This window comes from Varanus komodoensis, unplaced genomic scaffold, assembly GCF_004798865.1.
Source record: "Varanus komodoensis strain SLA01 unplaced genomic scaffold, ASM479886v1 scaffold2, whole genome shotgun sequence".
NCBI lineage: Eukaryota > Metazoa > Chordata > Lepidosauria > Squamata > Varanidae > Varanus > Varanus komodoensis.
In genome coordinates, this window is record NW_025335568.1 from 45,985,418 (window position 1) to 46,000,338 (window position 14,921).

General features: G+C 38.9%; 1 protein-coding gene across 2 annotated transcripts in view; it reads right to left on the minus strand.

Moving 5' to 3' along the window:
• Window positions 1-772: 772 nt before the first annotated feature.
• The window catches only part of BZW2 (basic leucine zipper and W2 domains 2), a 48,935-nt gene continuing 34,786 nt past the window's right edge, over window positions 773-14,921 (minus strand). For both annotated transcript variants that reach the window (XM_044428992.1, XM_044428993.1), the window contains exons 8-12: window positions 12,556-12,726; window positions 10,711-10,857; window positions 9,671-9,809; window positions 2,255-2,377; window positions 773-1,211 (exon numbers count right to left, since the gene is read on the minus strand). In XM_044428992.1, the coding sequence (XP_044284927.1) occupies window positions 1,174-1,211; window positions 2,255-2,377; window positions 9,671-9,809; window positions 10,711-10,857; window positions 12,556-12,726 (618 nt within the window). In that variant the 3' untranslated portion in view covers window positions 773-1,173. The remainder of the gene's footprint in view (window positions 1,212-2,254; window positions 2,378-9,670; window positions 9,810-10,710; window positions 10,858-12,555; window positions 12,727-14,921) is intronic.

Consider the following 14,921-nt stretch of genomic DNA (forward strand, 5'->3'; position numbering starts at 1 on the left):
TAAAGGGATCCTAGAGTTTCACACTTATCTCATGGTTAACAAGGTATGGTCACACTCTATTTTATTAGCAATAATTTCATTATTTCATTGTCCTAGTTGCTGTGCAAAAAACCCAAACAAACCTTCACCTCTTTTTTAAGAACCTGCATCTTCTTGCTAAGTGAGATAAAAGGACCATGTTTCTTCTGTAAGGATGCTTGCCATCTGCAGGTTATTTTAAGTACTTGCATTAAAAACATTTTAAAAATACAGCCAATTATTGTCCATTAAAAGTTGTTTTAATGTATTACTATAACAAATTAATTGATTTAGAAATGTTCAAGCTCTATGTAATGAAATGGCATATAATAATGTACTCTGGTATAAGAAGAGAAATGCATATAGTCAATTCACCCAACTCCTCTTTAATACCAACACCTTAGTACTGGTTGACACATTAACTATCCACTTGGCAAGCTGGTTTCCCTTTGTGTAATGAACAGTAATGCCCTTTTATGTGGAATCCCCCAATCTTTCCCAACATGGTACCCTCCAGATGTGGTTAAGTGCTTGGGAGTTGTACATATCTGGAGGGCTGCAGATTAAGGAAGGCTGTTTCTAGTGGTGTCAGTCATAGGTTTGGAAACCTTCCATGTCATCAGGAGGAAGTGGTTTACCTCAATGGTCAGGTACAAAGTTTAGACTGGACCTAGTAAGATCCTCCTGCAGAACTTGAACAGTGATTTAGTCTCACACAAGGCACTTCCGGAAACAAACAAGATGCATGAAAACATGAAGATATAAAAGCCATTTAATTCCAAAAAATGTGGTGATGTCAAATCACATACACAAGCAAATATTGAGCTACACGCACAGATCAAACAACCCTATGAAGAGACACCAAAGTACCTGAAAAGATACTAATAAAAAGGAGTCCTTAAGTATTTTATTTCAGTTTCCCTATATGTCTCCTTGCTGAATGAGGCCTCTGCCTACTTTAGCATAAAGCGTGCCAGATGAAGAGTCTTAAGTACAGCATCTAATGTCTCAGGACTCCAATATCTTATTCTTCTAAACAAAAGGAAAGCCTAGCCTAGAATTTTCAGTATGACACTGACGAAAATGTCTTTTGCTTGAGCAGTACAAAATTGCCCAAGAAGCAGTCAGCCATAGCTTGTATGTTTTGTGCTTTGTTCAGCCATCTTGATTTTCATCACCTTCAGATTCAGATTCTAGGAGGTAAAAGAAAGGGGTGGGGGGAGGTAAAGCTTTTTTCCAGCTAATGCCAGATCAAATGGCAGCAATTACATGATTTTTTGTGCCTATAATGTATAGACTTCATTGCCACAACATGTATGATGGCATCTCACAAAATTTATTTAAGAGCTGCCTACCTTGCCTTTCAATAAAAGACCCAGGGTGGTTTACGGGTTTAAATATGCAATAAAACAGATGTAAAATGCATATATGTATACTAATTGCAGTAAAATCACAAGGAGAAGCATGAAAAAACAAGAAAATTATGATCAAGATTCAGTGTGGCCTGAAGGCTAGAATGATGGACAGGGAGTTGAAAGGTCTTTTTCAAGTCCCCACTCAGTTTTCTGCAGCATCAGTTACTGGACTTTGACATATTATATTCCGCAAAGTTTTAGGATTCATCAGGTTTGGTAAAAGTTATGTATATTTTGGCAGACATAAAAAAGGAGAGAAGTACCCAGAACCTTGAACAGCTGAGAAGAAAATTCTATATCCTTCTCAGTTTTACACTACCGTAGACACTGAAGGCCTGAACTGAACAAGGCACCCCACACTTACTCTAGAGTAAATTTTTTTAAAAAAAGATACATATTTCAAGTTACCTCTCTTTGGATTCAGAGTAAAACAAACAATGAGCTTGGATTTTGCAGGAGACCTAAGTGAGAATAATGACAACCTGCCAATCACACCTGCAGCTAATATAGTGTTTAGGACATTATAGTGCTGGAAATTCTTCAATAGGTTAGTCTTCAATGAGAGCTGCTTCAAAAATACTTCTCTATGGGAAGTCATGAAATGAAGGGTGTGGGAGAGGAATGGGTAGAAACCAATTTCCAGATCTAGAAAAGTGAGTATACTAACTCATCATGGAATGTATAGTACAACTCTAGCCTTTAGAAGTGCTATTTTTTCATGGCTTTGGACATCAGAAGAGAAGCCTCCTCAGTCCAAATAATCGACTACACTTGATCTTAACCAGAAGACCCTAAAGCCAAGCATTCAAATAAACCATTACCTTCTTCGGCGTTCTGTAGCCACTCAACAAACTTCTTCATCTGGTCAAGAAACACACTTTTGCCTTTTGCAAGATGTGCTTCTTTGTACCATTTAAGGATGGCTTCTTCACTTAGGACATCGGCTGTAATTCAAACAAGGGAGGAAAAAATCAGCATGTGTTTCTGGACAAAGAACAAAACCAAAGGAAGTGCTGCAAAGAGGCATGCAAAACTTAACTCTATTACAGGATAACACTCAAAATAATTCCGTAATATGTTACAGAGAATTGATTCCTTTATTATTGCTAAAAGAAAATTCAATCGAAAGCATGCCTGTCATTGGAATTGTCATCCAGGGTAAAGAGCTGTCATCTAATGGTTCAGTTTATTCAGTATCTGACAAGGGCAAAAATGACAGTATTTGTGTATACGTTCTAAATACCTGAAGTTTTAGAACATGGCTAGTAGCAACATAAATACCAATGACTTTTTTAAATTTTTAAACACATTTTGACTGGGTGCAGCAAAGAACACCATAGGTTCAGGGCTACTTTGTACACAAACTTCCCACACAAAAGCAAGTTCCACTGAAAAATATACAGGTATATTCCATGAAAACTGACACAGGCAGACCATATGTATGTGTACTTTATTGTGTGCATGCACCAAGAAGCAGCATCCAAATATGGCATACCTGGACAAGCACATACAGATTACACGTATGTAGGTTCATCATATTTGGTGTTCCATATGTGGAATTGGCCAGCTACTCCACGGAATGGGTTCCCATGTGCTGAAGTGGCCCTAAGTCAGGTAGTAAGATCAGGTTCCATAATAAGAGAATTGGTTTCTTGAATTTTTACACTGAGGCGTCATGGTTAGAGCGTTGGGCTGGGACACATGGGAGATCTGGGTTTGAGGCCCCACTTGGCCATGAAGCTTTGGGCCAGCCACTCACTCTCAGCCTAACCTACCTCACAGGGTTGCTGCAGTGGAAAATGGAGTTATGTAAGCTGTCTACCAGAGGGGGAAAGGCAGAATGTCAATGCAATATAATAAGAACAATCTCAGTATACTTATTTTAGGCTTATAGTTTTATTTTGTTTTATGCTGTGTTATAAATCACATTCATGGGGATTTTTAGTTTTTGGTGTTGGTTTGTTTAAACTGACATTAACACTAATCCTTTTTGCTAAATGTATATTTAGCCATTTATGATCAAAGAAGATTAAAATTATTGGGAGTAGAAAGCACCACACCAAAAAAGCTATTGTTATCCTGAATCTTGCAATATGCTAATGCAATGTCTAGGAACTGAACCTATTAATGGTATGTAACAAAGAACAGATCCGTGTTTGCTTATTTTTTTAAATAAACCCTAAACTACAACCAAAAATACTACATTTAAAATCAAAACAATAGAAAATTAAACATACAATTAAAATAATTATAAAAATATGGTTCTCCCAACCACCAGGACCAATAATACATGTTACAAATAAAACAAAATTCCTCAAGCAGTTCAGGAAAATTCCCCCCTTCCAAAACTGTAGTGATTCTTCTCATGGCTGAAATCCTTTCCTCTCTTTAAAGTCATATTCAATAAATACATCCAATAAATAAATCAATAAATGCAAATATCATCAAACTTGTTTTTCTTTAAATGCACTTTTCTTGCTTTAATATCACTTAATTTGTCATTAATAGCTATATTTCAAACTTCTCTATACTGATCAGACAGTAATTATGTTTTACTTTCCAATTCTTAGCTATAATTAATCTTACTCTTAAATTTATTCTTTATTTTGTGAATTCTGTTTTTTTTAAAATCAAATACTGAAAGCAATGCAATTTTAGGGCATATAGCTATAGTTAGACTTAGTATTTTATTACACTCTTTAAAAGCCTCTTTTCAAAATTTTATTTATATTCACATTCACACCACATATGGAAATATGTACCCACTTCATGACCATATCTTAAACATTAATTGAAGTATTTGTTATTGATACGATTCAACTTCACTGAAATTAGGTACCACTTCCACACAATTTTGTAGAAATTTTCCTTTATTCTTACTGACATAGATTTTAATATCCTCTTCATCCAAATATTTTCCCTATCTTCATTATTAATATTCTTTCTCACATCTGTTTCCCATCCACTTTTGCTTCATAAAAACCATTTTATCCACATTTTCCTGGCTTGACTGAAAAGCAGCTTAGCTAACACACGTGTGTTGCAACTGAGACATGGTAATTAATTGTAAGAGAAATGTTGACAGGTATTATGTTAAGGGATCTATTCCGATCACTTAACACTTAATTTATGTACTTGAAGTCCTATTGATTGCAGAGCCATGCTGGCACATGTTTAAAGTCATTTGAATCTTAAGTCTGAGTGCTGCCTAGGAATGGAGACTTTTGATACAGCATTCTGGGGAAAACAAGAGAATGGGAGGAAGGAAAGACTTACCACAGGAGAAGAGGAGAAGAACTGTCTGTATTATATACAACTAGGGATGGATGAAGAATTTGTTCAGTCCAAATGCTTATACAAACTTACTCAGCTTGCAATTCCTGAAGCTATATATGCTCTAGAACACATTTATTGGGATGTTGCAATGCAGTTTGTAACTTAAAAACACAAACATTAAAGAATGGCACAACCGACAGTGCATATATTAGGGGAAGTACATGCACAAAAATGCATACATTGAGGTATAACTGCAAAGAGTACACCCAACTAAAGTGCATAAAGAATTTGTGCAAAAATGCATACAAATATTTGTGTGACAAACTCATACTTGGAAAAGTGCATAACTGAACAAAACTGTAATTGCCAGATTTGGACATCTATTTTAGACCTGTCCAGTCAAAGCACCTCACAGATTCAATGATACTTATGAAAAAACAAAACCACTTGTGTCAAAGATGATGAATAATTTACTGAATACAATGATGAAATATGGGTGCAGAATATAGACAAGAAAAGACATTTCCTTTGTCTGTAGCCATCTTGGTTCCCGGATGAGGCCATGGGATGCTCTGCAGGCCTCAAAGTTGCCTGGACAAGCAAGCCATGTGCCAATTCTCCTCAGCAAGGTGAGAACAAAAGACAATGCCTCTTGCCATGGATTTGATATTGTTCTTTTCTCTCTCTATTTCAGAAGCTGACAGTACACACAGGCTGTAACTCCCACTTCTTGAGAGATAGGAAAGTGATGAAGCTGCTTCAGTAAAGGAAACAGTTTCAGCTCCCACACTCCTATCTGAGAACTACTGTTGGGGAAAGCACCTTATCTAAGGAATATGTTTGGGGAAATTGTGCCCTTCCTGATAAGTTGAAGGCCATAAGGCCTTGGAACAAAACCACAGCACTTTCACTACACTGTGCTTACGAATACACTACAAGGAGATCTTCAATTGGTCAGGAATGAGAACAAAAGAAAAGTGAAACAAGGATTATTGGTAATATTCATGCCTTCTCTTGCCAAGAGAAAGATGCTCAATTAATCAAACATGCAGGACAGGACACAGAGAATCACAGCCCCAGGTTGCTTTTTGAAGTACAAGAAAAACTGGGGATAATTTATATTTAGCCACTTATGATTCAGGATGATTAAGTTGACATCTTAAGTGCTGCTGCAATTTTAGCTCAACTTTTGTGGGACGTGTGTTTCTCATTGCAACCCCGAGTGATGTCATTCTGTGCTATGCCCTGAAGGGATGCATGAAGGAACTCCCAGTGGCTGTAACTGATCCCAGCCACCCACCACCTCAGTGCTGAGGGATCATTGCAGGCATGCCAGAAAACACACATGCACACAGGCGGGAAAGACTGTACACGACTGGTGGATGGTTTCTGATTTAGGATCCTGGGATGCAATTCATTAAGAATTGACTCTCAGTACAATAGGGTATGTGTCTACTCAGATGGAAATGCTGTTGTCTTCAGTGGCACTTACTCTTAGGAAAATAAGAATCACATTATATTACACTATTATCATTATGTCTGGTGGCCTAAAATCCTGTATTTTAGGCCACCAGGTTTTACCCATTTAAACATTTCATGCATCGCAACTTCCAGTGCAGGGTAATGTGAGGAACCTCTCACTTTCTATATTAAGGGATAGCAAAATCTGTCAGCAGCAGTTTCACTCAGTTTCTTACCTCCCCAAGTAAGTTTGTTTGTTGTCCAAACGTCTTATGCATTTTTGCATACACTTCTTCTAGTGATGTGTTGTGCATGTTTTTTTTCCTACAATTTTTTGTAAGACATTTAACCCTCAAAATTGCACATGCTCTAATAATTCAGTTCTGAGCTAAATCATTCTTTAAATAATTTCCCCTTACTGGATGGAATAGAGTACTAACCTCTCAATAGTGACAAGCAGAGAGAACATACAGTATAGAAAAAGTATAGTATCCAGTATGATTTTCAATAATACCTAAACCACAACTACTTAAGATAATATTCACACTGAAAGTGACATTCACAATATCCAGTGCAAGGTTAAAGCCTGTTTATTCTGGTCAAGGTTCTTATGCTAATGCTTATTATAGGCCTGCCACTTAGGCTCACACATTTGCCTTTTGCCCTCTCCATCACCTCCTAGTGCCAAGAATCAGCTCTGGCCTGTTTAAACCAGCGATCCTTGTTATATCTGAAATAGGAAAGCCTGGTTTAACACTGGTTTAGTATCCAGTTTATGCTACAGCTTGAATTAACAGTGGTTATCTAACAAGAAGTTCCTCTTTTTGGATAAAGTGTAGAAATCTGATTAAACAGAGCAGATTGAAATGCCAAAACAGACAGAAGAAATGGGTGAAGTCGCTGTGCATAGTCATGATGCTTGTTTTTGTTTACATCCAAAGCAGCTCTTTATTTGTCCTAGCTGAAGTCTTTCCCACCTCCACTTCAAAGATGTTAGAATGCTTGTTTTTAAATTATGCCAACAGAGGACAATAGAATTACTGACTTTTATTGGGCAGGCCCAAATCCTTGTCTACTGTGCTCATTATGACACTACAATCCATACAGATAAAGCCCATTATGAAACCTTTCTGCAGAAGCTGCTTTCCTCCTTCAACTATTTATAGCAACGATGTCATATGACACCCGGCAAAAGACAGGGTCTTAGTTTCTATGACAACCCAATCCTAAACTGGCTATGAACCCAATCCTTATATAAAATGAAAATCAGCAGGTGGAGGAAACTCAATAGTTTATCCAAACCTTGACTGTCTTTTTGTATCTTTCTGAACAATGAATGAAAAGTTATGCCAGATTTCTAAAGGAAACTTCTGCACTTGCCTGTTTCCAGTCTATTCAATATTTTTTGGATCTGTGTTTAGCTTTCAAGTTGTTTAAGCTGAGATTTCACCCAAGTTGTGCTCAGCAGCCACTGAAAATACAGACGCCTCAAGGCACTGAGGACAACTCTCCAAAGACAACTCTCTTTTGCTTTTGTAGACCAAGAAGCAACTTATGGAAGGCCTGGCTTGGCAGCCTTTTGTATGACCAGAGCAAGACGATCATGTGGGAAGTTTGGGACATAACTGCTCACTGAACCATCTCAAATAAAATAATAGAGCAGACCAAATGCTTATCCTCTTCAGCACTCCCTTTCCCACCATGGTAAATATGAAGCCTCTGGGAAGCCCACAGGTGGGACCTGAAAACAACCCACTCCTAGTTTTGGTCCTCACCAACATGCTCAGAAACATGCTTCTTCCTGGAGGTAGCATATTAAGACTAGTAGCCACTGACTGACTCCTGGAATAAATGTAGCCTAAACTGCCCAGACAGCTTCAGCTGTGGGACAGTATAGAAATGAGATGATGATGATGATGATGATGATTTTGTATGAATAAGTAGCTTGAACATCACACCTATAATTTGAGGTTTGGGGAAGTGTTCTAAGATTATGTGCTTCAAATGTAATGTCCCAACAGAGTCAGTCTTGCTTCTGTAAAGGAATAGGAGTTTATCCACTAAATATTATCCACAGTAGGGGTGCAACATTGTCTCAAGGGCCATAGGATTATCTTGAACCCCAGCTCTTAGATCTTATGACCTCAGAGTTGGGACACAGAAGGTCAAGCCCAAAGCCCACCCTTAGGGTCAGCATGGAATGAATTATGTTGGTTGCAACTGAGCCTCAGAGAGGAGAAAAAGCGGGATGGAAAGGGGAGGAGTCCAGGGCCAACAACTTATGCCAATTCCTATTGGCCCTTCAGCTGCTTTCCCTCATGATTCCTGGTGCTTAATCTAGACAGCTGAAAAAGGCCCTTTATAGAAAATACACATCAGAGGTCACAGTCATCACTACCATACCACACTCCTTGCACTGAATGCACAAAAGCCTCCAAGTTCAAAGACTGATATGCACCTAAGGCAGAAAGCATTTGATTGTGTTTTACGTGGAAAAGACACAAGAAAGCTAAATCCCTCCCTCCCCTTCTGTGCAATTTGTCTCTTCCAGTATTTTACAAAAGTGTCTGCCTAATGGATCATTTAAAATCTGTTTGACTCTGCTAAGATCCTTTTACAGGATTCATTCTCTGTTATGGGTATCTAAGTAATATTTAGTATCTGTCAGTATTATAACTATATGATACCACAAATAAAGACCATTGCCAAAAAGTTAGCTTCCACTGCATTATGTATCTTCTGCTACCTGGAACATTCCCATTTTACATAAGAATCCTGCCAACCTCATTGACTGAACATAGGCAGAATGACTGTGTCAGCTTCTTAGATAAATCTTATTTTAAAAACTCTTGCCAGACTTGCATAATAATAGAATATCAGAATTATGTAATAAAGAGAAAAAGCTAGAAAGGAGATGCAAAGTATGCTTCTTGGGCAAATAAACCTCGGATTTCATGGAATGGAGAAGACAAAATTTGAAAGATGACGACGCATGGAAGAATAACGAGATTTCTTCCACTTGTGATATGACAATTCCAGTGTACAGGTACCAGGGTTAGAGATAAAATTCTTGTCCACAAAAAGTGTTATACAGTAAATCGAAGCAGAATTGGAGTCCTCTTAAATCTGGATAAAGATTTAAAGCACAGCAACTCTGGAGATCCACCACTGCCCAGCTGCATCTTGTCCATATTCATTGAGTAGACTATGGGAAGGGCTAGTATCACAGATGGAGAAATGCATCAGCCTACAGCAAACAACTCGCTCCTACCACATTTAGTTTATAAGCCCAGAAGAGGAGTGAGGCACAAGCCACATCATTTGGCGTGTACTACAGTAAACTTATACAAACTAATGTACTTCTGATATATTCACTTGATTTCTTCTTTTGCTTCAGTTCTAAAATTGTATTCAAGTTGCATAACACTTCAATTTAATGGAAACATAAAACAAGTATACAAAACAAAAAGAAAAGCGACCATCTAGGTACGGACAGATACCTTTATAAAAGAGCACCACAATCTTCTGAAAGGCTTTCATAAAATGGATGTTATCGTAACAGTACTCCTGGACCTTCTGGAGAAGGATCAGCTCTGACTGGCCTTGGGTGCTAAACACAGCCAGTAATGGTGCATATTGCTAAATCAATCAGAGGAGAAATTAATTAGTCATTCACAGACTAATCCTGAAGAGTCCATTATGTCCCATTGCAAAAGAAAAAAGAAAAAAAAAGGTAACTTGGGGATACAGAAATATGAAACAGTGTTGTCTGTAATATTTTCAAAAGGTGCTTGTGGGATCTTTTGAACTTTTATGAGGTAAGATTCAGAATCTGCCTCTTGTTAGGTGAAATGTTCCATTCACAGAAAGGCCCTCCAGAGAATTTTTGGAGACTCCCTTCTCTGACAACCTTCTCTGCTCAACCTATTCAGCAGGGTCTGCTGACTCTGGGTAGCATTTTTTGGGGTTGGCATAGGAAAGAGGGTGCAAGATAATCAATCCATTTCCACCAGCTCAGTTTATCCACTTAAACCTGGATCCAGCCCATTAGATTTGATGTCTGGTTGTATTTAAGTCTCCCAAAGTGTGCCTAAGCCCTGGAAGGGCAGGATATTCATTTTCTTATAAGTAACATTATTTATTCACTCTGGGTGAATTGTAGGGCTCATGTCTGCATTTGTAAAGTTTATTTATTACAACTTAATGGTTGTATCATCCTCAAATCATATCCAAAACCTGGAGTCAATGGACTTGGAAGCTCTTGGTGCTTTGGCACTGTTGAGAAAGTTTGAGTAGCCCTATCTGAAGAAATGGGACAAACCATTATGACTGGAAATCCATGCTGGCCCTCTTGGGAAGCACATCTCATGATGTTTTGACAGCTGTGTGAGCATATGTGCACAAAGAGCAGCATATTTATTTGTAAGCCGCCCCGAGGCTTCAGCGAATGGGGCGGCCTAGAAATTTTCTAAATAAAAAAAAAGGGAACCTTTGGGTCTAGGCCTATGATCTTATTGTACAAGTATTCCCATTTGCACACCTTCAGATGTTTAAGTGCTTGTTCTGCAACAAGCTCTTCCTTCTTGTTCCATTCAACAGCATTCATTATACAAGTCCACAGGAGTCCAATCACAGCTGGCTCTGGCAGATCATTTCTCTTCATTTCTTCTTTTACATACAGCACCATCTGCAGTGAGAGACAGAGAAAAATATTACCTTAAAGCCATAATCTTAAAACAACATCTTCCACTTGCTGCAAATGTCTGCCAATAATTATATTTTTGCACTGTGTTAATTCAACAGTTGGTTGAATATAGCAGAAATGGAAAGCTGAGAAGATTTTTTAAAGCATGTCATTAATTATGACCTTTTGATTTGGTCTGAATCCTTATGCATATTGAGAGGGCATTCAGACTAGAGTGGCTATTTAGCAACATATTCTTAAATCAAAATGATTACCTTGCACTTAGGGATAAGTAAACAAGCCATATTTGTGTCTGCCCCTGATTCTCTGATCACATTTGTTTGCAATCACTGTTTGTTTTGTGTGAACAGGAAAACCGTGCAAAATATTTTCATTGTTTCCTCGATTAACTACAGTGTAAAAATGGTATTTTTTATATTCTGCACATCAAACAAAAACACATCTTAGAGAAGTTACAAGCAGTTTGAGGGAAGATATTTTCCTGTTCATGTCTGGGGCTGTGAACATTGCTCTTCACCCTTCCTTGCATTTTAACTGTTCCGCGGTAAATGAGGATTCATACTATAGCAACATACTATTTGTACAGACATGTACACTTGGCAGCCACTAGAGGGCAACCATCACAAGAGACACACAAACCTATTCTTTAGCAAAAAAATCAGGCCCTTCGACTGATTTCTGTGCACTATCATAAGACAAATATTACTGGTATTCTAATGCTACTGTAATGCTCTCTTAGCAGTGTTACCAGTTGAGGCTGTACATGGTAGCCTGTTCTCCAAAAATCAAGCATCTAAAACCAAAGCCTGCAATGCGTTTACAGCATTCTGAATATTATTCAAAAGGTGTTCAAGTCCAACTATCTTGCGTGGTTACTGCCTTGCCACCACAGCCCATTCAGACTCTGGGGTCATTAATAAACTACGTCTCAATGGAAAGTGTTGCAAAGTTGCACTGAGAAAGTACCAACATAAATTTGATGTCATATTTGTGCATTTGCGTCAGTGTAATCATTTTGTATATAATTTCTTAGCACTAATATTAGGTACATTTCCTTGTTTCAACAAAAATTATATGGCACAGGGTAAGGAAGACAGAAAGACAGCAACTAGAGTTGTTGGTCCTGGTGGAGGTAGCACTGGTATTAATGTATTGTTTAATTGTGTTAATCAATAATGTTTAGTTATAATTATTAATTATATTGTTTTTCTTAGTTTAAAAATAATTAGTTAAAAAAATTAAAAAGGAAGATGGGAAGACAGGGCTGAGCAGACCTGGAGTCCATAACCGCCATGACTTCCAAGGCACGGCTATACATTTTGCAGTCCACTTATTTATTTAAATTATTTCTAAGCTGCCCTGCAGAGTCAACGTCCTCTATTTGCTGCAGCCAAGAGTGCTGGAAAATTTGCTCTGTGAAAAACTCCATATTCATTCCTAAAATTGCCTCCGATATATCCAGTGTTTGCATTGTTAAGTTTCAAGTGCACAAACGTGTATTTAAAGAAATTAAAATCAAGGTCACAGCAGTTAACTGCAGTTTCTTATAAAATAGTATTTTTCATACACAGTGTCGATATTCCATTATTAAGAGCTATGTTGTACATCTTTTCCTATAATCAGTATTCATCCAAGCCTTTTTTCTGGTCTGAATAAAAGAAAAACTCCGCTTTTCTCCACCTCTTTGATTGGGCATTCCTGAGAAAGACGCTCCTGGAGTTCTTTTTGTAGCTCTTTCCGAGTCCCCAGTGACTGCTGGACTCGGAGGAAATCTGAGAGCTCTTTTAGGCCAGCATCAGTGAAATACTTGGCAAAGTGCTCCACATTCTGACGGTTGGCTGGAAACAATTCCTGGAAAAAAGCAAGTCACTTGTTCAATAATTTAAAATAAATGATCAATGACATACATAATTTGGGGCAGGAGGTGATGCAAAACCGGATTGCAGAACCTTCCTCTTCACCATTCACAAAGGAGGAGGAGGAGTTGCCGCATAGTTAAGTAGCCAAATGCTTGAGTTGCTGCTAGCTCCAGAGAGGACATGCTGCCCTTTTAAATTTTGCCGCATGCACGAGGCATACTTCAAATGGGAAACTATGGCTCATGGCAGCACTCCATGTTGACTATGGGCCACTGGAATGATTGGTAGATTTTTCCCATCTTTGGGCAGGGAGGGACAATGCAGAACCCAGCTGCATAGAAGCAAGACAGCATTTTGTGTGGTTCTCTCTTCATCTTCAAAGAAGAGAAAAGAGGTCTTCTCATGCTTCATCTGGGAAATGCACAACCACAGACCAAGTTCATTCTTCTCTCTTCTGGGACCCAGATGATATGGAGACCTGTAAGAAAGGATGGCTGGGCACTGTCCCCACAGATCAGGAGCAGAACACATGCTTTGGGTGCTGGCAGCCAACGGAATCTCCAGATAAGGCTATAGAAGACCCTGGACAGCCACTGCTAGCCCATGGAGACAGTGCTGAGCTAGACAGACCAACGCTCTGAAGATGTTTCCCGGGTTCCGAAGGCCTGGCCACCCTGTGCCCATGGAAGCTGCATAGCAGAGAGAGTGACAGGATGGGTACCATGTCAGTGCTCAAGTGTGACATGGTATCCATGTAGAAATATAGGAAGCTGCCTCATACCTTATCTTAGGAGTGCCGTATTCCACCTATGCCTGCCCCTCATTTACGGTCATCAACAGAGGCTCTCCTACAACTTCCTCCTCCTAAGGAGGTTAAGGGGAGGTTGCAAGGAGGACGGTGTTTTCTGTGGCGGCACCCCAAGTATGGAGTGTGTTGCCATCAGAGATTTGTCAGGCACCTACTCTGCTGAGTTTTAGGTGCCTAACAAAAACATTTCTTTTCTGGTGCACTTCAGGCACCACTTCATTTTGCACCAGTTTCAATTTACTCACTTAAGTTTCATTGTTGTTGGTTATCCATATGCATTTTAACTTGTATATTTTAATTGTACTGTTTTATTGTAATGGCTGTCCAGAGAGTGTGATGCTAATGGGCAGCCTTTAAACAAAACAATAAATAAATAAATAGCAAATCAGATTCCGGGTCCATCTAGCCCATTCTTGTCCACACTGACTGGTATCAGCTCTCCATGATTTGGAAAAGGATTCTTTTCCTCACCCTACCTGGCAATGCTGAGGATTGAACCTGGAATGTTCTGCATCCCTCTCTAACGCTTTCAGCCCTTTAAATATATCCTACACTACTGTGGTGGTATCTGTGGAAAATAAATTTGACATAATTGAGAACCAACATGAATCATCTAGCCCACAAGTCAGTTAAGCCACATTAATTCAATCGGCAACGATTTGCTTCCATCAGTTTGTTGTTCTACCTTTAGGGAGTAATATTTGTTCAAGCTCCAGCATCTCCAAAGTATCTGGCAGTATTCACAATGTCAGGAAAAGGGAGACACTGGCTTTAGAGCTCATTCTACCAAGCCCTTATATTTTCACCTGTTCAAGGACTCTGGCTGCATTCCTGTGTGTCCTGACTTGCTGAGAAGCCCAAAAGCACTTCCATTCAAGAATCCTTCTAACAAATAAAATTCTGAAGCAACATTTGACTTTTTGAGCTGGATCATTCCAGAGCTACCTTAAAAGCTCCAGCTGAACCGTTCCCAATCCAGGTGAAAATTTAAGCCAAACCCAGAAAAGAAGCTGGACTTCTCCTAGTAATTTTTGCCACTTTCTTATGGCTGCAAAATTCATACCAGTCAGAAAACAATAATGGCATACAGAAAACATTTGGAAGCATAGTTATGCTTAGTGCATAGGGTGAAGCAATGCATGTGCCACATTCAGATCAAGTTCATTTATCATCATCGTCGTTGTCATCATCTCACATTTGCACAATTTTAACCCTCTCCCCCATGGGACAATGAGAAACCAATAAAGATTGGTAAAATAGTAAACCAAACTGCATTCCATTCCCCCACCCCACAAGGTCCAAATTCTACCCAAAGATAGAAGGGATGTGATGGGGCAAGGCAGGGCAGAAGGCTGGGGAAAAAGCCCCCCAACTGGGTA